We start from the raw sequence: 26,245 nt of genomic DNA, 5'->3' as shown, positions 1-26,245 counted from the left end.
TACACAAAGTTACTATTTCCTAACTATACAGCAGATGAAAACTTTCCATAATGAGACTAGGTAACAATTTGACAAAGTGAGGAAAAACCGAATATCTAAATTAAAAAGCACCTAGTAACAACGTCAAAAAGCAGTCAGATAAAACCTTAACCAGATAAAAACTCAGATAAACGGGTGGTCAAGTGCGTGAATTGAGTTCAATGTGCTGAAATTTTATTCAACTTTTTGTCATAATTTGATTAAACAATTACAAACGATGAGAATTTGCGAGGTCAATAACTACGGTCAGATTTAACCCGATGGGAGGAAAAAGATGTTTGTCATGCATTGATAACCAATAAGATATCACAATAAGTCTTATGACTATGAAAACAACAACAAAAACATATCGATCGGCCAAAATTGTCTGAACAAAAAAAACACTTGAGTATATAATTCCTCCCCTCACAAGTGGGGTCGGAACCACAAAGAATTATTATAAAAGTTAATGATTTGCCTGTGCGGAATTTTGAGGCCACGTTATTGAGGTCACGTGACCAGATTTTGTGCTCTCTTAAGACCGTCCGGACTCTTTAAATTTCTTTTGCAAACTTTCCAAAAGAGCTCTAATTGGGCCGGGTCTGGACTGTGGTCATGGAAACCAACCTCATCATGGAAGTCATAAAAATGAACTTAATAATTTGCCTCGAGGAAAGATGTAAAAACACACCAAACATCAATTGGAACAATTAATCAGGGCTAAGAGGGCTCGAACCAACTATCTCCAGAAAAGCGGTCCAGCATTTTAACCTTTAATTACTCTAATAACTTTGCAATTCTGTTCGGCCTATATACCAGCTGGTGGTTGATACAAAGGGAACAGTTGAAAATGCCCATAAACAGACGTTTTAATTGTCAGTAAGACTTTGAGCACGAGTGACTCAAACTCTGGAGAAGGAGGTATGTCAGCTGCACCCAGTAGGAAGTACAAAAACCCTCTCACCACAGCGCCCACTACGTCAGACTCCACATTGACCCACTCCGCAGAGGGGGAAGGAGGGGGTGGGGGTGGGTTGGAGCCGAGCAAGGATAAGCTGCTCATGCATGGTGGTGTAGAGGGTGACATCAGCAACATGGCTGTACTTAAGAGCTCCTTGAACCAGGTGAAAACTAAAAATAATTTGTTAAACAAATTCAGTAGTGAATCAATACCGTCGGGTCCTGAATTTATCCAGATAAGAACTCAGATAAACGGGTCGTCAAGTGCGTGAATTGAGTTCAATGCGCTGAAATTTTATTCAATTTTTTGGTATAATTTGATTAAACAATTACAAACGATGAGATTTTGCAAGGTCTGAGAGTTGAACTTTCCTAGGAAATACAATTTACAGCTGTCAATTATTGTCTGCATTAATTGTCTTTCTCGGGATATTTTTACCGTATTAACCACATTTTTTCACTTCATAGAACTTTTTCCTCTAACTTCTCGATCTCTGTGTTTATTCACTTTCCACTTGTTAGAGATGTTAGAAAGCGTTGTCTTTCACAACTTGGAACAAATAGAGACAGTATTAAGTTTGCGTTTAGGTTTCCAGAATGAACGAAATCAAACATTATGGACAGTAGCAGCTTAGATTTTTAAAACTACATTCAGCGAACTGTAATTTTAATCTCGATGTTACCAAAAAAATTTGTCGTCTCGCTCGTTGTAGTCATAAAATTGCGTCAGAGCTGATTTAATATAATAAGTTTTCAGATTCAAAGAAAATCCGAGAAAATTTAGCGATGTGTGCATTGGATACTTGTAATCTCAGCCTGTGGCTAATATTTATAGCAAGTTGTCAGAACTATTTTTTGGCAACTTGACAGCAAGTTGTCAAAACAATGTCAAATTGCCAAAACAACTGGCACACCATTTCCCACAGATAGAAAATAATATTGTAAATTTGAAAACATAAAATTGGCACTTTATTCATTGCTATTGATGTCACTAGTTTGTGGAGTAAGCTTAATTTTAACTTTTTTCCGTTTGTTTCCTCTTTAATTCATAAGAAGATTCGCTAAAAAGTTTTACTGACCTACGGATATCGATGGAAATCATGTTATTCATCTTATGACTTGTTATTTTGCTTAGCTGCTGTTAAAACTGTTTGCTCGAAATATAACCCTTTTTTTCATTCATTGCCATAAAGCAAATTTGTTTGTTTTAAAGTCTGGTTTTTGTAAACCAAAAACACAGATGTATATCTTCTTTTCTCATCCTACATTTAATATCTCTGTCATTACTCTTTTTCTTAGAAAGTTAATCTAACTCATTTTTGTTTAATCGATGGTCTTTGCCGGCTGAAGATATCTGAGAAACTTTCCTACAAAATCCAATAACAAACTTTTTCTACCAACTGCAACCGATTTTTTTTAGCAATTATTGCCCCTCGCGAAGACAAACATTTTTTTACTTTTGTCAAGTCTTTATTTTCACTCCTTTTATACCTTTGATAATGGAATAAAGAGTTTATTTTAGTACTTTAATGAATTACTGAAACTAATCACCTTTGAGAAAGTGTCGCACTGTTAGTTTTGATTTGGAAATACAAAATTGATTTTTGGCCAGTTCTCTGGTAAATTTTTCATGAAATATTAAAGGAATAATTAACTTATCCACTGACACTAACCAATGATACTTAGTTTTCTCTTCATTGCTTCCAAAAGTTCGAGAATTAGGTGATGGTCACTTTATTTTCTACAGGTTGTGAGACTTTTTCACGTTTTATGAACGAAATATGTCTGAAAAATTTATACGCAAACAACGTCTACGCACAACTTTAAACCGAGCAATCATTAAATTATAGGCAAGAAAAAATTTGCAGTAATTTTAGTGAATCACCATTGAACTGATTTGAGTGATACAAGAGTTTCACCTAATCCCCTAAACCACTCTAAACCACCGGCAAGAATTTTTTCCATCAAATATTTATGTTTTAATGTTCACTTTTCAACCAAAATTTTATAAATTTTGCAGCCTATTTGGTGACAACGTTTTATAGAATTGTGAAAACTGCGATTAGAATTTTGTAAAACTGGAAAATCCTCGTAACCTCTGTAGAAATTGTTTAATTTCAAAACGTGAAGTTATTTTGTCACATATTTTTGGGGCACATGCCAGTCCGATCAAGGCAGATTTTCAAGGCTTCCTCTTTTTTCCTATTGGAGAATGGTTATTATTTGTATCGCTCTTTAACTTTAACCGTTTTCATCGATGAGTCAGTTTAGTGTATTTTCTTCAATCCAATCAGAAAATATTCATAGCTTCGAAATTATTTCTATCGTGGATCCAAATTTTTATAACAATTTCGTCTCATTTACGGATGAGAATAATTTCTTAGATACGTTTCCTGTCGGCTAAAAATGGACATGAGTTTTGTTATTTCTGGAAACAGGACATTTTAATATATTTAATAACTTTAAAAGAAGATAAGACAATAGTATGCATCTGTGGCGCAGAGATACCTTGGTCGGTTCTTCAATAAAAAAATGACACGTGGAGAGAATTGAAGCAGTGGAGCTTCTAAACATCTCGAAGATCCAAGTGCAAATTTTAAAAATATCAAGACAAACACGAATGAGAAAGCAGCAAAAATTTATGGTTTTAATTAAATTTCCAAGGATCTTCTATGATCCATTAGAAATCAAAGATGTCCCACCGATGGATTTCTTATGATCAGAGAAAAACTGTTAATTAGTGATCTATGATCCATCACTGGAGTTTCTGTGGAGTTACTCTTACCCTTATTCATCGATGGATTCCAATATGGAAGCCAACCAGAGAGCTCTGAACTTTGAGCGGACTTGTGTGGCATAAAAGTCCGTCACCAGCAATCATTGAAAAAGTAAAACAATCATAGGCCAATTTTTTGACAGAAGATAGTGATTGAGGGTGGTTGAGTTTTTACCATACACTGTAAATATTGACCCGGGTTGACCAGCATAAATCATTCTTGGCAACCATATCCAAACCATATATTGAGTTTATGGTAACTTGGCAACCATATAGCTGACCATGGAAAATATCAAAATTGCTCAAAAAGCTCTTAAAACACACATGCATTGGACTCTGGTGTTCCTGTATGATCTTGGCACAGTTGCCAAGAAAACCATGTATGATATTTCAATGGTTGCCAAGAAATGTATGATGGGTTTCTCAGGGTCGCCAAAAACACCATGAACAAAACTAGACTTTTAATTCAACTGGTAAAAAAGGCTGAAAACATACCTGTTGACATTTCAAGAGGTATCTGGGGTTCCACTTTTACATCTGAGAAAACCATTCATGATAACCAACAAAACCATGCTGGCGGGTGCATTGTATCGGTACCATGCACCCACCAGCATGGTTTTCTTGGATATAATGCAGGAACCCCGGATACCAGGTACGTTTTCAACCTTTTCACCAGTTGAGATAAAAAACGAGTTTTGTTCATGGTGTTCTTGGCAACCATTGAAATATCATTCATGGTTTTCTTGATAACCACGCTAAGATCATTCAGGAAACCCAAATACCTCCTGAAAGGTCAAATGGTCAACAGGTAGGTTTTCAACTTTTTTACCAGCTGAGATTTAAAAAACGAGTTTTGTTTATGGTGCTCTTGGCAACCATGAAAAACCCATCATGGAGTTATTGGCATCCATTGAAACAATATACATGTTTTTCTTGGCAACCATGGCAAGATCATGCAGGAACTTTTTTCATGGAATCTATTAAACCATTTATGTTTCTTGGATATGGCTGCCAAGAAAAGTCAACCTGGGGAGATCGTGGTCACTTGATGTCCCTCTTTAAAAAGAAAGAATTTCTCCTCTTGAAAAGCAAATACATGGATTCAATTGGAGTTCCGGTTTGTATCAATATGAGAAAGTTGAGACGTCCTTAGATTGATAATGGGTTCAAGAGGGGAAGTTCTCTTTGAGGCATTAAGTTCCTTTAAATGACTCAGATACATATTCTGAATCTTCACACTTTTCTTGAAGTAATCTGCATTGCGATGGACCCTGGGAGTTGCTTCAGAAGATCAGATAGGTTAAGAATCCATGCTTCGATCTATTTTTTTTGCATTTTGTTACGGCTTAATTTCTTGATACCCATGCGAAGATCCAATGCCCATATATCTTGATATTTTCATGCAAAAGTAGCATATCAAGATCTTGATATGATGAACCAGGTTTTACTTGGATGTGATTTAACTGGTGTGTTGATTGGCTTTGACTACCCATAACGTTAGTCGAACTTATCAGTTTTGAAACACACTGAACTGGAATTCTTCCTGTATTGTTTATTTAGGACTACTCAGCTCTGCCGGGGCCAATGCCTCTGGACGACAGTGGTGCATGGGAGCAGAGATCAGAAGACGTGCATGTATTAGACATGGAGAGAAAGCCCAGACGGAAGAGCTATGGATACCACATCAGATCAGCACCACTGTCTGCTGACGATGATGACCTTGCTGGACTACCGGGAATATCAAAAAGTGAACAATTCTATTCGGAACACAATCTCCGATATTTCGATTTATTTTTCTTGACCAATCCCCATACTAAATAGATTATTGGTTCTTTGTAGCCTTATATTAAACTTATAAATGATAATTATGGGGGTCATAAGTCACACAGGGGCAAATTAATTCGTATATTTTGTCAATTTTATCTTGTTCTATTTAAGTTAAACAACAAATTGAACCCAGTTTAAACAGACAATGACAGTCGCACCTTTGTTTGACTATAAGATTGTACGCTGAAGGAGCTATATGAAAAAAGTAAATTCTTTTCGCGAGAAACAGAGGCAATTGTGAACTGAATCTGACTCGAAATTATTTCTGCAGTTGATTCATCGGAGGACGAAGATGACGAAGATGAAGAAAAAAGAGGAGAAGGGGGTGAAAGGGGAGAAGGGGCTAACATGGACATCACAGACGAGTCAAATCCCGGAAGATTTGAAACCGAAGTGGCCGAGAGACGCAACAGCTACAGAGCGTAGGATTCATTACTAAAGTATTTTTATCGATCTCATTCTCAATTGGCGATTGAGCACTCAATCGGTAAGGGAAATAGTTGAACAATTTAAATGGCATACCATTCCGGATTAAGTTAAACCATATTTCACAGTTTTTTGGTTTACTTTCTCTTTTAAATAACCGGACCGACCTCCAATTCTACACCAGTACTATGTTCAAGTCTAAATCCGAGTCTTATTTCGTTTCCCAGTACTAGGCAAGTCTAAATAAATGTTTAGCAAATCATAGACAAGACTTGGATAACATTTGGAAGTTGATTCCCAAGTCAAAACCAACATTTCAAAATTTTTCGAGTGGAAATCTTGAATTTCGAAACATTTTGTAACCTGCCACAATTTCGAGGTTAATTTTCAGCCACTTTCCCGAGGTCTTGAAAATTGATACCAAGCCGGGACAAAAAACCAAACAGTACTGTAGGACACCGAGGTCATTTTAGGTAGTTATGGGTCTTTTTCAGCCGTTTCAAACAGTTTTTAGCCCAAATTTCACGAAAATGGACTAAATCGACAATTATTTGTCCAAATTTGGCGCTTTCCGGACCCATTTTTGACTTGCCAAGTCTTGAGCAAGACTTGGATTTAGACTTGCCAGGTCTTAAATCAGACTTGCATTTAGACTTGCTAAGTCTTAAATCAGACTTGCAGTAAGACTTGTAAAGTTTTGATCAGACTTGGATTTAGACTGCTAAGTGTAAAAAGTGACATGATCATAGCTCTAAATCGGTAATAAAATGAGAAATGCAATTAGACGTGATCAGTACTGAAATTGAATTGGCGTTAGGTCCGGTTAATTTCTGATTTTCAAATCAAAGGCTCAAATTTAATATACACATTTAGAAAAAGTAATGCTTACATAGCAATCTTGGTCAACGGAAACAAATGGCAACTAGAACAAGCAAAAGCTAAAGAAATCTTTTTAACATAGCAAAAAATTAAACAAAAGTACTTTTCAAAAGTACTTGGTGTAAATTGGGGACATATGATTTAGCAGAAACATGATCTTGGAGAAATAAAAACAAATTTCAGCAAAGGCATTTGTTAACCGCTACATAAACAAAACAATTTGTTCTCATTCTCATGGAGAACTCGTTTCAGCGAGCATATTCAGGTTTATATTTAAAGTAACCATTTTCTATGATTTTAGGGGTGTGATTTCATTGATGATTGAGCCGTTATTCAAAAAGATGCGTTAATTGTTTTTCGGGTAATTTTACCGTTGCATCAAGTAGTTTATGCAAACAGATGTTTTAAAAAAAATTTACAAAATTTCAGGTGAGATATTTTAATGATGAGTTTCATATTTTGTGCATCGTTTCTCATTTACAGAAGCAAAAATTTCACAAGTTTTCAAATTGACTGATTTTTTTGTTGCAAAATTATCCAAATCCCTTATAAATATGATGAAAATGGTCAAAAATGAAAGAAATGCGCCAAAAAATTAGCATTTTTAGGCAAAGAGCTTTAAACCCGGGTCAACAATCAAACAAATTTCTCTGATTTCAAACTATGTTATTTATGATTTTTAGTAATCATATCTTCTTGTTAGTCACACAAGGATCATATATGATTTCCTAGAAATCATAGAGGGATCATACAAAAAATTTCAAAGACTATAAACTGTATATTTTTGATTTCCTATTGAAGTTGAAAAAATTTCTTGGAAATCATACAAGGACATATATTGCACATAAAACATCGACTTGTGCCACAAATTTTTGCATAATGTAGTCAGAGGACTTATTAAATTATTATATCGCATTTGTAATCCACATTTGATTCCTTGTGTGCACAAAAAGAATAACTTTGTGGATTAAACATATTCAGAAAACCAATTTGAGGTTATATGCAAATTATTTTTTTCTCGACTGTTTTTTTTATAAATGAGCATTTATAATTATAAACTGGCTTCAGAGTATGTCAAAATATTTGTTATCTATTTGGACTGACTCTTTTATTTAGTGCCCAACTTTGCCAATGATATTGTACGTTAGGGTCTTATGGCGGATCACAATGTGATGCCGGGTTGTCATATAGGTGATGCCTTACCGAATAAAAACAAAAAACCATGAATGCTAAAACTTTTTCGAAAAATAGACGTATGATTCTTGGTATTCGTACTAGGATCATATATGAATTCTTGTTAATCATACAAGGATCATATATGATTTCTTTGGTTTCATACAAGGATCGTACTAAGAAATCAAGTATGGAGAGTATGAAATCATATATGATGCTTGTATGAAATCAAAGAAACTTCAACCCAGGAAGTGATACTACGTAGAATAGCTTTTTATGCCCTCAAAAAATTCAAATTAGTCAGAATGATTAAAAAAAAGTACAAAAATAAACTTATTCGAAATTTTGAAAAATGTGAGAACAATAATTAAGATCGCTTGTTTATTTCCTCCAAGTTATCATTTGACCATTATTCTTTTTGTTACTTTTTTCAGCTCGTGGCAGGCAACAACATGGCAGTAACAAGTTCACTGGCAATAGTAAAACGGGTTTTTTTGCGATAGTAAAACTAGCAAATAGGACAAATGGCAAATAAATATGACTTTTGTTGATGATGATATTCGTGTTTGTTATTTATTCATCTTTTTCTTCATTCATTCATTTTATCATTGCTTTTATTTATCCATTTTAACATTCTTTTGTTTCCACAACATTTTTTTTTTAATTCATTATTGTCTCTATAATTTTTAAAGAGAATTTTCTTAATTCTGTCATAGTCTCTGCCAAGAATTTTTGACTGGGCATAAGGTTTCCAGAATTAGTTTTGACACTTGGACAAATAGATTTTAGAAATCCATTTTTTTCTCTTGACAGTGTCTGAGGATGATAACTTTGAAATTACTGATTATATGTAATATTCGCTTCTAATTTTAGAGTTGACCCTATTTATGTGAACCCACCCCCTCTTGCAGACGAGGGAGATGACGATGCGAATCGAATTCCTCCCAAGCGGGCTTCACTTATGCAGGACCCTGTCCTAGTGTTCGACGAGTTAGCCCAAGAACACGCTGCCACAGTCATCCAAGCCCAAATGAGAGGTCATATGACAAGGAGGTCCGTTGACTGGAAGTCATCAAAAGCTGAGAAAACGAAGCGATCAAAGCCATATACGACTTGAAAATGTTCACATGAACGCGTACAAAAAAGTGAATGTGAGTTTTCTAATTGACCGACAGGCACGAATTTAGGGATCTTGGTGAAATTTATGTGACTTAACAGGAGAAAGGTCAACTGTTATATGAAGGCGGGAAAAACAATTTAAGAAAACTTAGGCAATGATTATTTTAGCAGAGGAAAGTGGCAAAAATATGTTAAACAAAAACATATTTGATTGAATTTTCGGCCTCAAACTACAATGGAAAGAAGTTGTTTGTTAAATTAGTTTATTGGTTTAGAAAATGGGGTTTTCGGGCTTGATTTGCTTATATATGATTTACTAAATTCAATTTTGTTAATTTGTCTTTTTCAGAGTTAAAAGTAGTTCCCAGGTTGAGGTGCCATCCGGAAGTGACCTCTGATCAGACCAAGTCCAACGCGCACGGTGTGTTCCCAGACCAAAATTACAGGGTCTGGGATTTGGTTCCAGCGCACAATAGTATGATCAGAGGTAACTTCGGTCTGGGGATGGTATGATCAGAGGTCACTTCGGTCTGGGGATGGTATGATCAGAGGTCACTTCGGTCTGGGGATAGTATGATCAGAGGTCACTTCGGTCTGGGGATGGTATGATCAGAGGTCACTTTGGTCTGGGGCTGGTATGATCAGAAGTCACATCAGGATGGGAATGGTCTGATCAGAGGCAGATTCAAGCGCACATTAGTCTGATCAGAGACCATTTCGAGCGGAATTTTTTTTTTGATTTTTTTTGTTTTTTACAGAGAGATGTCGGCTCTGTCAAGAGGCAACAAAAATCAGCATTCTGATCACCGACAGATCTAGAGTCTGATGTCTTTGATCAGAACTAAAGGGGTCCAGCTGATTGAACATGTCAGTCCCCTTACAAGGAAATTTTGTTTCACTGTAGAATACGATGTTTTATATGGAAAGCTGTCTAAATTTATCCATTGAGTTGGAAATATGCACTAATGTATACTATATGATTTTTTACTCTGCAGTTGGAATATCTTTTTTTAGCAATACTTTTAGAATGGTCTTTTCTTTAGATGAATACAATAATGCAAACATCATTTTGTATGAAATGAATATATTATAACAAATTTCGTGCGGTGAGGTGATTTCGAGCGCACAATAGTCTGATCAGGAGTAACTTTTGATCGCACAATAGTCTGATCAGAAGTGATTTTGAGCGCACAACCGTCTGGACAATGGTCTGGGCTTTGACTGGGCCATGGTCGCACAATCGTCTGGACAATGGTCTGATTATGGTCTGATCAGAGGTCCTTTCCGTCTGGGAAGGTCTGATCAGAGACAGTTTCGAGCGCACTTAGAGCGCACACGGTGTTTCGAGCGCACTTTAGTCTGATCAGAGGATACTTTGGTCTGGGAGGGTCTGATCAGAGGTAAGTTTCGTCTGGCACGGTCTGATCAGGGGTCACTTCCGGATGGCACCTCAACCTGGGTTTCAAATTAGCAGCTCTTCCTAAAATTTAATCTTTTCGTTAAAAAAGTAACCTCAATTTCAACTTAAAACAGCTGTGTGCTTTCTTGCGGTTCTTGCATTTCCATGAGAACAATTCAGAGCCTTAAATTGATGTACAAGCCGTTGCTTAGCAACCAGCAGACCGGATATCAAACAAAGGGTTAAACGAAACCTAATCGCTGTCTATTGCGACTCTTTCTTCAATTTGAACACAGTAAACACAATTTCGGATATTACTTTTCAATAACAGACAAAAATATTTATTTCCCTGAATTCTTTTGTCAGAGCGTCAAAAGCCTTTCATCGTGTTACATCATCTGGGGAGAGAATTTTGAATCTTTGAAAGACACTTTTCAATTTAATGTGCAATCTTGTTTTGCTGCAAATTTTTTTGCAGCCGTTTTTTTAATTGAGACAGTCAGCCGTTAATCGCTAGGCCAGAGCTCAGAAAAAATTGAAGAAATTTAATTATTAAGCAAAATTATAGTTCACGATGTTCGATAAAATTTGAAGATTACAATGGCCGGGTAGAGAGCAATATTTTGAAGCAATTACTTTTTTGAAAAAAAAATTGAATAATTATAATTTGAAGCAAAAATTTATCGTCGTTTTCTTATAAATCCGACAAAATAGCATTGGTCGGATACAAGGCAGCATTTAGGAAGCAAAAATTACAATATATTATATATTATTTTATTATTTATTAAACAAGGAACGAATCTTTCAATAATGTATGGACTGTTATTGAGTTCGTTTGCGGATGCGATTAAGGAGACGTTTGGAGAAGAGGTGTGGAAACAGATTAAGGACAAAGCAGGAGTTCAGTACTCAACATTCGTCACTCACCAGGTAATTCAAGTGGTCCTCAGATCGCTGCGCGACTCGGCCTCATTCGTGATTTCAACGGTTTCGCATATTAAAAGCTATATTGGTTATCAATAACTATAGAAGTAAATATAGAAAATATTTATTTTTATTAATAATCTGAATTTCAAAAACTTCTTTCTAAAATTCTTACTCTTAAGACAAGATTCATCTGCTTTGAGACATTCTAACCCGGGAACTGGAATCGTAACGGTGGTAAACAAAGTAATCTTAATTTTTTGAGGGATTTCTTAGCCTCATTGTGATGCATCTATCCGTCCTTGAGAGTACTCAGGTGCTGCATGAACAAGACAACGTGTAAATACTTTAAACCGAACTTTGTTCCTCTGACCATCTATCATGCTTACTAATCGGACCTACTGTTGTCGGGGAAACCAGTAGATTTATTTACTTTGAAATCAAATTTGAAATCCCTTCAAAAAACTTTTTAAAATCTAAGTCACTATTGCAATACATTTTAGATGAATTTTCCTGAATGCATATCATTCATCTGAAAACAATGTGAGATGCATTGATTTTGGAGTGATCTGTTCGCGTGGAATAGAATGGAATTCACTCTCTGACCTGAATAAACCTGATCGAAGATTATTAGAGTTAACTGAGACCTGGTGATAGTCTATAATTAGAGCGATTTAGATACAAAAAAATAATGTTTACTTAGTTATGACATAAGAATTGCGTTGTGCTTTCATGACAATTCAATGTTTTTGATTTGTAAATGTTAGCACTAATCGGAAGAACGAAAACCTCATAGTTCCTTAATGATTATCTTGGACAAGCAAGAGTTTCAAAAGTTTCGATAATAACTTGCGTACATGTTCATTGTCAGCCAGGAATAACATAATTGAATTTGAAAAAGATGCAATTTTTTTCAACCAATCGATGGAATTTTGCTCGAGGTACTTTCAATCATTTTATTACCAATTTCTTTGTTTATACCGTCAAATTTCTAAGCAAAACTTTTTTATAAAGTATATACCTTTAATGTTTTGAAGTGTTTTGTGCAACTTTTTGTTAGAAATTTTAAGACTTAAGGAATTCATGCCTTTCAAAAACTTTAAAAAACTTAAAATAATTTTCTTACTTGATAATTCAGAATTCCGGTGTTGTTTCCTGCCTAGCTTTCAGAAAAAAAGACAGTTTAACCAACAATAAAGCCTTCGACAAACTGCAGCTTACAGCTCACTGATTGTTTTATAAAAAATGTTTCTCAAAAAATTCAGGCATATAGACACAATGAAAGGCACTAATCATTAATAAAAATTGAAACACTGTCAAATTGATTTGATAGAACTTTGAGAAAAATTTGAATTTGGAAATGAGATGTGCTGCAACAATTCACGAAATTGTGAGCTAACACTGTTTTTGTTGAGGGTCAATTTGAATTTTAATCAGAGGTTTCAATCAGTGTTTTGATCAACTGATTGTTGACAAATTTGCAAAAAATGGTGAAAATAAACGAATATTTGAAATTTAATAAACAATAACAGCTAAAAGTGATTGAAGAATAATACTTATCATTAAAACATATTAAACAAAACATTCGGCTGGCAAAAAACAAAACGTCCTAAAAGTATAAAAGCATTGAATGTTACCAATTTCAAATGTAAGAGTCAGTTGTTGACAATACAAGTCAACACATCGACAAAAATCTTTTAAGTCAACAGACTTCCCAAAATATTAGAACAAGTTTTAAAAGGAAAGTGAAAGAGGAGATTAAGAGAACAAAGCGCCGTAATGTTAAATATAAACAAAATACAACGACATCAACAATTTTTCTATCAGTAAACAGGTCCAACTAAACGGGGATTAAACAGGCCCAACTACTTTTAAAGTGGACAAAAACCAAAATCTAATCACCTGAACTTGAGCCTCAGTGCATTTCAGCGCCAAACCAGCTTATTTCAAGAGCAAAAACTTCATTCAGTTCTGAGACATTGCATCTCCAGAACATTTAAAGTTTCTTTATGTGCAGTTTTTCTTCGTTGTTGTGGTACGGTTGTACCATAATTTAGTTCTCATTTAGTAAATTGTACTTAATTAATTTATACTTGTCCTTGTAAAACTAAAAGTCAATGTTCACATAATTATAAATTACCGCCGACTAAAAAGTCATTATTTCATACTGTTCACACCTCCCACTTTTACTCAACTATTCATTCTTTTGAATCTTCTTACTGAATTCAGTCGTTCACAATCTAATCTCTTTTCCACTAGATAAAAACTTAGCGGATTTGAAGGAGAAATCCATCATTATTTAATTTGCCTACATTCGCACCGCGATTGTAGTCAATTCTAAAAGTAACAATCCAATTGACGTTGGAAACTTGGATTCGTACCTCGAATCCATACATCTAAATCTACGTGGATTCACAGCACGATTGTACCCTATAGTCAGGGTTATCACATGGCGCAGTCAGCTACAAAAGAACGCGCACTCTTGGGAATCGAGCCCTTTTGGGAAAAACCGACGTTGGAAGCTTCATTGCAATGGGACAGATGGCAGGTCATGCTGAAGTTAGCCATCATGGCTAAAGAAGGAATATCAATTGATACCCTTCTTGAGGACCCCCCAGACAAAGTTACCCTTCCTCCAGAACCCATCTACGAGGAGGACGTTCAAAACAGCACTGCTCAAAGCGAACGAGACAGACGTACTAGGAATGAACAGCTAAAAAACTCATGGCTTAACCGATGCCAGAAAGCAGAACTTGTGGGCATACTATGTGGGGAAAAGCCTTGGAAATACTGTGACAGTAAAGCAGTATCCCTAACGTATCTCAGCCTGGGAGTTGAAGGGAGACGAATTTTTGGTTCACAGGAACCATGTATCCAAATTGACAGAGTGACCATGAAAGTTCTTTGGGAATGCCTTGATGAAGTGTTCACCAAACAAAGGAATATTACATTTGACAGATATACATTTTTATCTCGAAAACAAATGAAAGGCGAACCAGTGGAAAAGTTCTACGGGTGCCTTCGAGAACTTTCCCTAAATTGTGATTCAGGAGGCCGTGAGGAATCGATAATACGGGATGTGTTTATCGCTGACATGCAAGATGGAGAAATCCAAAGAGAATTGCTAAAAGAAACACGAGAACCTAAAAAAGCTCTCGAAGTAGCGATCAGTATCGAAATGGGCATACAAACACAACTAAAAATCTCTGGAACCTCAACAACCAATTCAACTAATGAAGTTCACTCGATAAACAATGTCCAAGGATCGTGGAATAGAAAGCGACCATCTACAAATCAATTCGTAAAACCGACAATCTGTCCAAATTGTGGGTATGGTTGGACTCCCTCTCATAGACAAAATTGTCCCGCCCGTGGGAAATTATGTAAAAATTGTGGAATCTCTGACCATTTCGCTAAGGTTTGTCGAAAACCAAAACAAGCTAACAAACCTAGATCTCGAGTAAATTACGTAGATGACTCGATTTCGGAAGCGGCTACAGTCGGCACCACGACATCAGTGACCGAACAAGTAAATAATATTAGCAAACTTCTTCAACAAAAGAGCATATACGATGCCAATTACGATTCCGACTACGATGATTACGATGACAATTGTGTAGCGGCAATCTCATACAATACCGCCACCCGTGAGGTAGAACCCGTAAATTTGGACATTCGAGTTGGAAATACAAGCACCAAAGCATTGGTGGATTCAGGAAGTGTTTGAACGATCGTTAACAAAAGTCTAGCAGACAAAGTGGTATCGGAATGCAAAGATAGCTATTGGATACAGTCCCCTGAAATACACGATTTAAAAACTTTCTCCAATGACATAATCAAGATAATAGGTATAATCAAGACATCAATAAAGTGTAACGACTGGATAGCCACAGATATTGATGTAACTGTCGTTGAAGATGGTCACCGACCAATCATTGGACGAGACCTTTTCCCAAAACTAGGTTTCTCAGTAATCCAATCAAAACAAGTGGCAAACATTGATCAAAATCAATGCCCAATTAAGCGGCAAATTTCTTTTGACTTTCCTGAACTCATCACCCGCGTCGGTAAATCTTTAAAACATTCAGTAAAGTCTACATTTCATAGTGAATTTACACCTACTCAACAAAAAGGAAGACGAGTACCTATTAACTTACAACCATTAGTTAACATAGAACTTAAAAAATTACTTGATGAAAAACACATCATAAAATTAAATAGTTGTTCCGACAAAAATTTCATCTCACCTATAGTTATTACAGTTAAAAGAGATAAAACAGTTAAATTAGCACTAGATTGAAAAATTTTAAATAAGTCTATTCACAAAACCAAATATCAAATGCCAAATATTGATAATTTGATTGACACAATTCAGCAAAACTTAAACACATCCGCATCACAGGAAACAGCATATTATTCCACACTGGATTTGAAGTACGCATACAGCCAACTTAAATTAGACCCGGAAACGGCCAGACATTGTAACTTTAATATTATCAGCGGTGAGAGAACGGGAACATATCGGTTCATTACAGGTTTCTACGGTTTAACTGATATGCCAGCAGCTTTCCAAAAAGTAATGGACTATACTTTAGTTGGACTAAAAAAATACTTACTGCTTTCTAGATGACATTATAGTGGTTAGCCGTGGGTCCAAAGAAGACCACTTAAAACTTGTTTACCAGTGCTTACAAAAATTAGATGAGGATAATCTACAAATCAACTTACCTAAATGTCATTCTGCAAAAACCGAAATAGAATGGTTAGGACATAAATTCAGTCAATCTGGAATAGCTCCACTTGAGTCAAAAACAGCGGCAATCGCATCACTAACAGCACCTAAAAATTTAAAACAACTCCGATCATTTTTAGGTTCTGTACAATACCTTGGTAAATTCATTCCTAACTTATCCCATTTATGTCATCCTCTTCGTCCATTATTAAAAAAGAACACAAAATTTATTTGGAACATAGAACATGATACACATTTAAAAGCAATTAAAAATAGAGGAGCAAACGCCACAGAAAACACACACTACAATCCTCACTTGGAAACGCGGATCAAATGCGATGCTTCTAGAGCAGGGTTAGGAGCAGCACTAGAACAACGTTCACCTACAGGTTGGCATACAGTTGCATTTGCATCTCGATTCCTTAACTCAAATGAGGAACGTTATAGCATTAACAAACTTGAATTACTAGGTGTTGTGTGGTCCGTCGAATATTTTAAATATTATTTATTTGGCAAATCATTTACAATCATCACAGATCATCGAGCATTACTCTCAATCATGAAAGAACACAGATCAAACAAATCTTATAATAGTAGATTAACACGATGGATTGATCGTCTTTTACCTTTTGACTTTAACATTGAACATATCCCCGGTGCAAAAATGGGGCTGGTAGATTATATTTCCCGCCAACCAAATCAAAAAGCAAAAGTTACAAACAAATATGACGAGGAATTTGCGGTAGCAACAATTACCCGCATTCGTGACGCAATTGCAGCAATTTATGTAAATACCACACCACAAACCTGCCAATCACGACACTTTAACAGCGTCATTAACACACATTCCACACGTGCCTCACATCCTCGCTCAACAAACTATTCCAATTTGCTTTCTGCCATTAATCGAAACACAAATCAGTTGCTTCTTAAATACTCTGCACACGCAGCACAATTGCAATCTCATTCTAATACCAGTACAAATTCAACTCAAATCTAATCACAAATAAATACTAGATCCAACCAAACTCATATCCACGTAATTGAAAACCACAAAATGAGTACTTCTCCTTCACACAGCCGAAACCCGCAAACTCCCCCTACCCACAGCCGAGTGACATTTCAATCCACTCCAAATTCAGGAACGACCCGATCTTCAAATGATGGACACCCTTCCCCTAGTGTCGAATTGTCAAAAGAAGAGTTGTTTGAGAACAACTTGACACAGTTGTTCACAAAAGGCTTTCTGGCAGTACTGACCAGCAAGGACGCAGTTCTGAAGGAGGTACGGGATTGCATACTTCAAGATGACCCCCAGAGATGCAAGGAAGTCAACGCGTACCTATTCTCGTACTGGCGAGACTTGCACGTCCGCTCAGGATGTGTTTGTGTGGACGAACGCGTTGCGATTCCACACTCCATTCAAGACGCGGTCTTGGAAAGCCTCCACTTAACGCATCCAGGAAGTTGGGGGATGATAACGCTCGGCCAATACGCGTTCTGGCCGTACATGCACCGCGAAATTCTAAATAAAGCGGCCACGTGCAAGCCTTGCACGGATATTGACGCTGTTACTGTCCCTGTTGAGGACTACCTGGATGAAAATGGATGGGTGACGGGAGACAAAAGCGACATCTTGATTGAAGAGGCAATGCAAAGGGCACAAGTTGACGCCGGACGCCGCTACAACGGCGAAAACAACAAATCTGTCTCTCGCTTCATATTACATCTAAAACTGAATAACCCCATCCCCAGATCGGAAAATTCACTGGACTTGAAGCTCGCTCGCAAGGTGACTAAACGCTCCAAACGAGACCTTCGCGGTCTTTGGGAAACACTGGCACCAGGAAGTACGGTTGTTCGTACATCAGATACGACAACCGTCATCAAAGAACCAGGAGTACCTGAAGTAAGTGTTCGCAATAGCGATATTGCTAAATTCGGTACTCGTGCCGAAAAGAATACTGAACTATGGCAATATGCGCAACGTCGACCCCTCCCTTACGATAAAACCACGGAAGAGAAAATCGCACAGCACACGAAGGACTTAAAGAAGAAGTTTCGCGGGGAGATCAAAATTCGACACCGTCCAACACAGTCAGATGCAGCATCGGGTGTGTCATCTGCAAATAGCAACATTTCAAAAGCAATGTTGGCACGAAAACCACGAAAGCCCCAAGTCGGGGGAAAACGATCACGTAACACATCGGTGAGTCTGAATACGTCAAATGCATCGTCTGTTGCTGCCCCTTCAGTAACGTCTTCAACCACGTCTCCCTCAAATACTAGTACTAAACGAAACCGACGAGCCCCAGAATATTACGGATTCGAAAGTTCGGTCAATTCGGTTAGTGATGATTCAACAGCTCCGGTTTCCAAGAAACCGAAACGAACAATTCCGGTGATCGAAACAATTCTCCATGAAGAAGCTACACGGCCGCCAGTTCCCGAAACAGACTATGAATTGACGGTTGCAAGCCCCTCTGCACCACCACCAGTGGGAACTTGGTCCCCTGAAGAATACAATTACGACGATTACGCTCGTGAAGTTAGCATGAGTGTATTCGATGCGGAAAACCAAATTTAAACTAAAACTATTTCAAACTGTCATTGTTAACTTATTGAATTATTTCCAATCTGTAATTGTTAAAATCATTTCGGAATTGCCCTGCTTTCCCATTCATTTCATGTTTTCGTTTAAATTTAGTTCTCATTGTGTGTTAGTTCTACATTCCTTTAATTTGATGTTGCATTTGTAACGCTAATTCGCGTATTATAAAGTTGGATGGATTCGCATCACGTTTGTGCATTAATTTATATCGAGTGCATAAAATTTACTGCATATGTCGTCAGTTTCCGTTATGTTCGTTTTCTCTTACATTCGAGACTCAAATACACTAATCCTACGGCACTCATTTATCATTACTCATTATGTATACTATCTATAATAACCAGTACATATATTAAAATTTTTCTAAATTTTATACTGATGCAGTTTAAAATTTTTCGTTCAGCGCAGGATATGTGGTACGGTTGTACCATAATTTAGTTCTCATTTAGTAAATTGTACTTAATTAATTTATACTTGTCCTTGTAAAACTAAAAGTCAATGTTCACATAATTATAAATTACCGCCGACTAAAAAGTCATTACTTCATACTGATCACACCTCCCACTTTTACTCAACTATTCATTCTTTTGAATCTTCTTACTGAATTCAGTCGTTCACAATCTAATCTCTTTTCCACTAGATAAAAACTTAGCGGATTTGAAGGAGAAATCCATCATTATTTAATTTGCCTACATTCGCACCGCGATTGTGGTCAATTCTAAAAGTAACAATCCAATTGACGTTGGAAACTTGGATTCGTACCTCGAATCCATACATCTAAATCTACGTGGATTCACAGCACGATTGTACCCTATAGTCAGGGTTATCACAGTTGTGATTATATTGATGTCTCCGAGTTCTCAGCAGAATAAAATCATACTTTTCTAGCTTGTAACTGGTATTTACTAAAGTAGTATACACGTTATTTATACATAGGCTAGTTTGTAAGCAATTACTACAAAGCCCATTTAGCTTAGTGGTTACGACTTGCTACGCAAATTAGTTTTTACAAGTACCCACGCGGAAGTCCGAATCGCATTTAAAGCGAATCTCGTTGGTTGGACTTAAACTGAAAATACTATTTTCATGTAGTAGATTTTACTAAAAAATGAAGACTAGCCAGTGTAATTTTGAACATGTACAGAGTTTTGGCTATTCAGGAAAAAAATGTCTCTAAACTGATTCAGCGCTGGTTTGCTCTGCCACCAACTTCCGGGCAGCATCTCTTACTTACAAGCCTATTGTGCTCACCTTTATATCAACTCATTTTAAGCTCTCGAACTTCTTCATTCCTTATAACCCAAATTCTTGTTAAATCTTGTTCCTCAAGGCTCCATCTCCCGCCAAGCATGTGTGAACAAGGAAAGCTTCCTGTCAAGCTATGTCAAGCTTATGTCATGCATATTTTGTATAAGGTTCGTCCCTTTCGCCTTTTAACAATACACAAAAGATAATTCCCTGTAAAGCTATAAACTATTCTTCTTACTTGTCTTCTATTATTTTTCAATACAATTTGAGATTAGGGGCTTGATCTCGATAAACGTTATTAACTATATATTAATATACCTATATTAACAACGTTTCCTCGATAGGAATAACACGCAATTCAGTTTTGTTACAATGCCATAATGAGTTCCGGTGAATATTTTACTTATCCCACGCTTTGTTTAGGTTTACTCTGAGACTCTTCAGCCGAGGCTGACCAACGCCTCTACTGGAATCCTCAAACAATCTGCCGACGAAATACTCATGTTCCAGGGCACCAAATTTGTGGAATTCTGCATCAAATGTGGCTACGACAACTTCATGCGCCTGCTGGGCCGAACTCTCTCGGATTTTTTCAATGGTCTTGACAACCTTCACGAATACTTTCGTCAATCGTACCCTGAAATGAAGCGGGTCAGTTTTATTGTAAGCGAAGAGAGCCGAAATGGTCTAATTCTACATTACCGAAGTAAACGAAAGGGTTACAAAATGTACGTCAAAGGACAAATTCTTGCGGTGGCTAAGTACTTATTCGGTCGTGAGGTCAAAATTGAGGTCAAAGAGGAACGATTGATGGATGAAACAACTTTCGTAGCATTTGATGTGTTCTTCGATAACACTGACTACCAAAAACGAACTCGGCCGTCGTCAAAAGTCAACAAATTTGGCCTACACGTTAAGCAGAACTTCTTGTTCTCGCTGTTTCCATTCAACATTGTGTTTGACAGGACTATGATGATAACTAACGTTGGAAACAGTCTCTTCGAGATCATGCCGGACATTCTAAACCAGCCGGTCGATGATATATTTAAACTGGTGAAACCGATGGCCAGCTTAACATGGGAAACGGTAAGTAATACTTATCCCGGCATTTCACGGAAACTCATAAGCTCCCCAGATCGAGGTCCCCGATGGAAGTGACTCGAATCAGATCCATGTCGAACGCACACGGTGTGTTTCCAAACCAAAATTACTATGTCTGTAACTTTGTTCGTGCGCACAAAAGTCTTTAGAATGGTCTGATTCTGGTCTGATCAGAGGTCACTTCCCTCAGGGATGGTCTGATCAGAGATCTCATCAGAGGTCTGGGACAGTTAAAAAAAAGTAACCAAATTAGCTTCAACATTGTTCAGATTGTTGAAAGAAAAGATTTTCATTAATTTGAACGATAACATGATCAATGAAAAATCAACAACAAGGTCAATGAAAAATCGTTCATATCTCGTTCTCTTGTCGGATGTTAATTTGGCGAAAACTATTTACAGTTTTATACTTTAAGTGTTGCAAGAATCATTTACGAGTTCCTGGGTTCTTTGTTAGAAGCACGTCCGGAAACACGTAATAATTTCTATGGCATCATATATGATACTTTAATGTTACACTCGATGGCCAAAAGGAGTTGTGATTTGACTCTGAATGAACTCATATATGACGTTTTAGCTCCTTGCATACGAGAACAACTCCTTCGAACTGGAGACTGTTGACTGTCTGGTGCCCAGAAAAAGAAACGGTGAGAAACATGAGCAATTATGTAGTCTCTTCTTCAAATATAATCAATTTAACACTACTCACGATAAAACCAACGCAGGGAGACTTCGGAATCAACTCCAATTTAAACTTGACTTAAAAATACAACACTGTGATTATTTACCTTAGCTACTTAATACATTCAGCAATTCACTCCAAAGAATGCGCCGCCGAGTATAGAATAAGAAATAAAGAAAATCACACTTCAATTTTTTAACAAAATTCTATAGAAACAACTACAAACTCCTAAGCAATGCCTTTGAACGTGGAAAACTCTTATTTTAGTCAATTGCCATCGTTGAGGAAAATAATGTAGAAAATCGATAAAATTTGATAAAAGATGAAGAAAGTGAAGCTTGTGCGACATTCCAAAATTGAAAGTCATGAAATTTACCTTAATTGCTGATTTCATTTTCATTTAAAAAAAACATCGTTCTTTTTTGACGGAAAAGAATTAAGCATATTTTCATATTTGAGAGAATTGACTCAGATTCCAAAAGAGGTTGATAACAAAGCAGAGGTTGTAACGCTTTTTGTGAATTCAATCAATGAGACTCTTTGATTTTTGGGTCGAGTAACTTCACTTAAACTTGCAATTATTCTAAAGACTCTCAGTTTCGGAAATCCTTCAAAACGCATATCCTGCTCACCCTGTCAACCAAAAAAATTATTATGTTAATAAAATTCGAGTAATCAAAAGAATTTGTTAAAAATTTACTTGTGCTGCAAACATTGAAATTAAATGCTGAAGCTGTAAAATTTTTCCTTTTTTTTGTATACGACGTTTTGTTTTAAAAGTTTGCTAAAACGATTTTAATTGTTCATTGGGTGTTTGTTTTGATATGCACGGATACTTTTTGACCAATCAAATGAATCAATTGATATTTCAACCGATGCAATGTTTCGTAATGAATTTAAAGCAATTTAAGAGATAAATAAATTATGAAAATAAAAATGTACGGTTACTACGTGATTAAGCTCCTTCAACTCAGTGTTTAACAAAACCAATTGTTTAAAAACACAATAAACATTAGAATAATCTGTGATATGGTTAAGAAGTTCCGGTAAAAGTAGACCTTTCCACCCGGACTGAAACTCAAGTCATAATTAGGACTAATTCTGAGAAATTGGATGTCTTGGATCAGTACTGTATCAGAGCTCTGATCATGTCACTTTTTAGACTTGGCTCATCTTAGATCAAGTCTTAAGTCTTGGCAAGTTTTGAGTCAAGTTCTGGCCAAGATCTGACAGGTCTTGAGCATGTCTTGGCTAAGACTTGACAAGTATTGAGCAGCATACTTGGCTAAAATTTGACAAGTATTGTGTTCGCCAAAACTTGTGCAAGTCTTGGCCAAGACCTAACAAGTCTTGTGTCAAGTATTGAGCATAGTTTTTTGTTGGTTTTTGTAACGATTAAAAGTTTTTTTGTTGGTTTTGTTGGCCGTCATTTCTTGCGGTTTGCCTATAAAACTCGCCAAAGTGAAAAATGAAGCAAAAGAAAACTCGAGCGCTTCCAAAAATTTCACTTGGCAGAGACTGAAAAAAATATGACATCGCTCAAAGATACCAGCCATGGCCACTTACGTCTTCCCGTTGAAAAAAAAATGTGGTTTCGGAGTGAATATATGCGACAATTTCTAATTATATTGATTACTGTTGATTTTCTGTTATATCTAGTTATATTTAAGCTGGTATCAAATATTCATTCATTGTTCGTAACCAGTTATCCACTCATCTATAGCTGACTTGTCTTTTTACGGTTTTTTATGATTAGATAAACCACACATTTTTTTCTTAATATTTTTTTTAAAAGACAATGAAAATCATTAACAACTTTTTTCAAAATTTTTGTCTATATTTTGGAAACTTAAACAATAGACGAGTGAATACTTTGATTTAAAGCATGCTGGCAGATGCTCATAGACAGAAATTGTTCTCCTTATCTGTAATTAAATTACTCAAATATGAGTTGACTAGTAGTTAACTGGCCACCTGAGAGCCTGTAGTTAACCGGTTGAGATAATTTTATTTGAGAAGTTGTAGTTATGAAGGACCGTACTATAATAAACGACTACTATACTCGGGTGTTTTTCGGCGCTTTCTTCGCCCCATTCACCAGCATGCCGCTTTTCACGCTATGACCTGGTATGTACTTTGTAATTTTTTCCAAATGAGGGTCCTAACGGGCACTGGGAGGGGTTTATACAATCCTACCGTTTTGATCTCATGTCCCGTTTCGAGGAAAAATTCCAAAAATATGTACGATAAGCTGTCAAAATTTGTTTTTTTTTCACCACAAATTTCGTAGATAATTTTGCGATGAACTTCTGTTAAATTATGTAATTTCACCGCTAGATTAAGCGGTGAAATTACAAAAGTTTGCCACATTTCACCGGTTACTACAAATTACAGTCCTTGCCCGGATTCGAACCTCTCACCTCCTCTTCTTCCACTGCGCCACCTGTCACTAAATTCGAGCATATTTGTTTTGAATTTAAATCAAATTCAGTCTACTTTCTGTAAAACATGCGCGTTTATTTTTTGTAAGATTAGTGGTGAAATTACAATTTTCAGCGGTGAAATGTGGTGATTTTTTATAAGTTAACCGCTTACTCTAGTGGTCAAATTACATGATTTCACCGCTTAAAAGTTTTAAAAAGATATATGATTACTCGTGGGTAAATTTTCCCTACGCCTTTTAATAAATGTATCCTAACTTCGTTGGACAGAAAACAATTTGAAGCGTTTTCTAAGCAGTGAATCAAATTATTTCATCACTAAGTTAAGCGGTGAAATTATGTAATTTAACTGCTAAATTCAGCGATGAAATTATGTAATTTCATCGCTACCAGGCGATAATGTTTTTTTTCCACCGCATTCACCGCCTGATTTATGTAATTTCACCACATTCACCGCTTATCTTACAAAATTTTTCACATTCACCGGTTATCTTACATAATTTTCCGTTGAATGGCGGTGACATTTCGACCCGGGGTATCGTGCTTTGGTCTGGTTATCCATCCTGTGTCGATCTTTATCCCGATAACTTAAATGTGTAATGTTCTAGCTGATTCCTCGAGTGTGTCGAGTAGCACCCTGGTCGAACAGACTGATGAGAACTCGAAGGTGACAATGGGCAAACTACTTCTGAGGGGTCAAATGCTGCTTGTGGAGGAGTGGGACCAGTTCATGTTCATTTGCACACCAGTGTTAGTTCACACTGTTACCCCCTGACTACCCCCCAAACTGATGTAAGTTTAGGGGGTAATTGTCTATGTTGGGGAAAAACGATGTGAAATTAGAGGGGTAAAGGGGTATGTGGGAATTTTTAGATTTTAACCCCCAAAAACTACCGCCCAAAAAGATGTAAGATTAGGGGGTAAAACGATGTCAGATTAGGGGGTAATGGGGGCAATAAGAGGCAAAGGGGGAATTTTAAGTTTTTATCCCCCGAATATTACCCCCAAAAAAGATGTAAGATTAGGGGGGGGGGGGGGGTAATGGGAGAATTTTTTGAATTTACCCATAAAAAAAATTACCCCCCCCCCCACCCCCCCCCCCCCCCCAAAAAAGTGTAAGATTAGGGGGATAATTTTAAGGGGGTAAAACGATGTAAGATTAGGGATTCCAAGGGGGATAATTGCCCTCCTTTTCTTGCATCATTTTGTCCCCCAAAATTACCCCACCCCTCCCCCCCCCCCACTCCTTCACCATTTTATACCCCCCCCCCTCCCCACCCCAATATTACCCCTATTAACACCACTCTTGCATCGGATAACCCCACATTGCCCCTGAAAATGATTCAAGCGTTTTGAGGGGAGTTGACTAAAAATTCCCCAGATTACCCCCCCTAAACTTATATCCTTTTTGGGGTAAAAATTTGACAAGGGTAATTCACAATTGTTAGTTCAGTTGAAGGGACAGATCAAAAAATTTGGTTGACTGAGTAAAGAAGTTGAGCAAAAAAATTTTAATGTTGAATAATTTCAGAAAACCAATTCAAAATACTGCTGATGAAAAGCAGAACATTGTGTACCACATGTGTGATTTCCTTTTACTACAATCTGCAGTCAATATGAGTATCTGGAAACCGTGAAAAAGGATACCTGAAATTGGTTTGCACTTTCTGCAAATTCTAGGATATTATCTGAACTGCGTTCAACAGTGATTGGATCAATTGAGCCTAGAAAACTGTTTACCTAATGCCACATCAACTGAAATTTTTATTTATTTAAAAAAACTGTGGTTAAAATATTGCGTCCTTTCAAGCGCAAACTTATTTATACTGTACAATTGCCCAAGGCGTAAGAATTTTTACTTGGTAAATTGAGCAGAACAGGGGCTTTGAAACAACTAAGAATTTTGTTGCGTCTGCTCAGCGGAAGCCAA

The 26,245-nt window shown here is 36.7% G+C and overlaps 3 protein-coding genes across 3 annotated transcripts in view; all 3 read left to right on the top strand.

The window, feature by feature from the left end:
• Positions 1–1,067, top strand: part of LOC142337200 (uncharacterized) — a gene marked incomplete at its 3' end in the record, with an annotated part of 46,756 nt that extends 45,689 nt beyond the window's left edge. Inside the window, exon 14 of the mRNA XM_075386372.1 lies at positions 899–1,067. Coding sequence (XP_075242487.1) covers positions 899–1,067 — 169 coding nt within the window. The remainder of the gene's footprint in view (positions 1–898) is intronic.
• LOC142348017 (uncharacterized) lies at positions 1,066–9,489 on the top strand. Its single transcript, XM_075399187.1, has 4 exons — positions 1,066–1,142; positions 5,315–5,501; positions 5,853–6,003; positions 8,933–9,489. Exons 1-4 carry the CDS (start codon positions 1,080–1,082, stop codon positions 9,174–9,176), a joined length of 645 nt encoding a protein of 214 aa, XP_075255302.1. The 5' UTR covers positions 1,066–1,079; the 3' UTR covers positions 9,177–9,489.
• A 1,712-nt stretch (positions 9,490–11,201) lies between these two features.
• The window catches only part of LOC142337121 (soluble guanylate cyclase 88E-like), a 41,016-nt gene continuing 25,972 nt past the window's right edge, over positions 11,202–26,245 (top strand). The window contains exons 1-4 of the mRNA XM_075386253.1: positions 11,202–11,507; positions 20,516–21,178; positions 21,770–21,839; positions 24,924–25,065. Of these exons, the coding sequence (XP_075242368.1) occupies positions 11,388–11,507; positions 20,516–21,178; positions 21,770–21,839; positions 24,924–25,065 (995 nt within the window). The 5' untranslated portion in view covers positions 11,202–11,387. The remainder of the gene's footprint in view (positions 11,508–20,515; positions 21,179–21,769; positions 21,840–24,923; positions 25,066–26,245) is intronic.

Source organism: Convolutriloba macropyga, chromosome 1 (genome assembly GCF_964194025.1).
Source record: "Convolutriloba macropyga chromosome 1, txConMacr16.3, whole genome shotgun sequence".
NCBI lineage: Eukaryota > Metazoa > Xenacoelomorpha > Acoela > Convolutidae > Convolutriloba > Convolutriloba macropyga.
The sequence above is the reverse complement of the archived record's forward strand: the minus strand, read 5'-3'. Positions and strand labels throughout refer to the sequence as shown.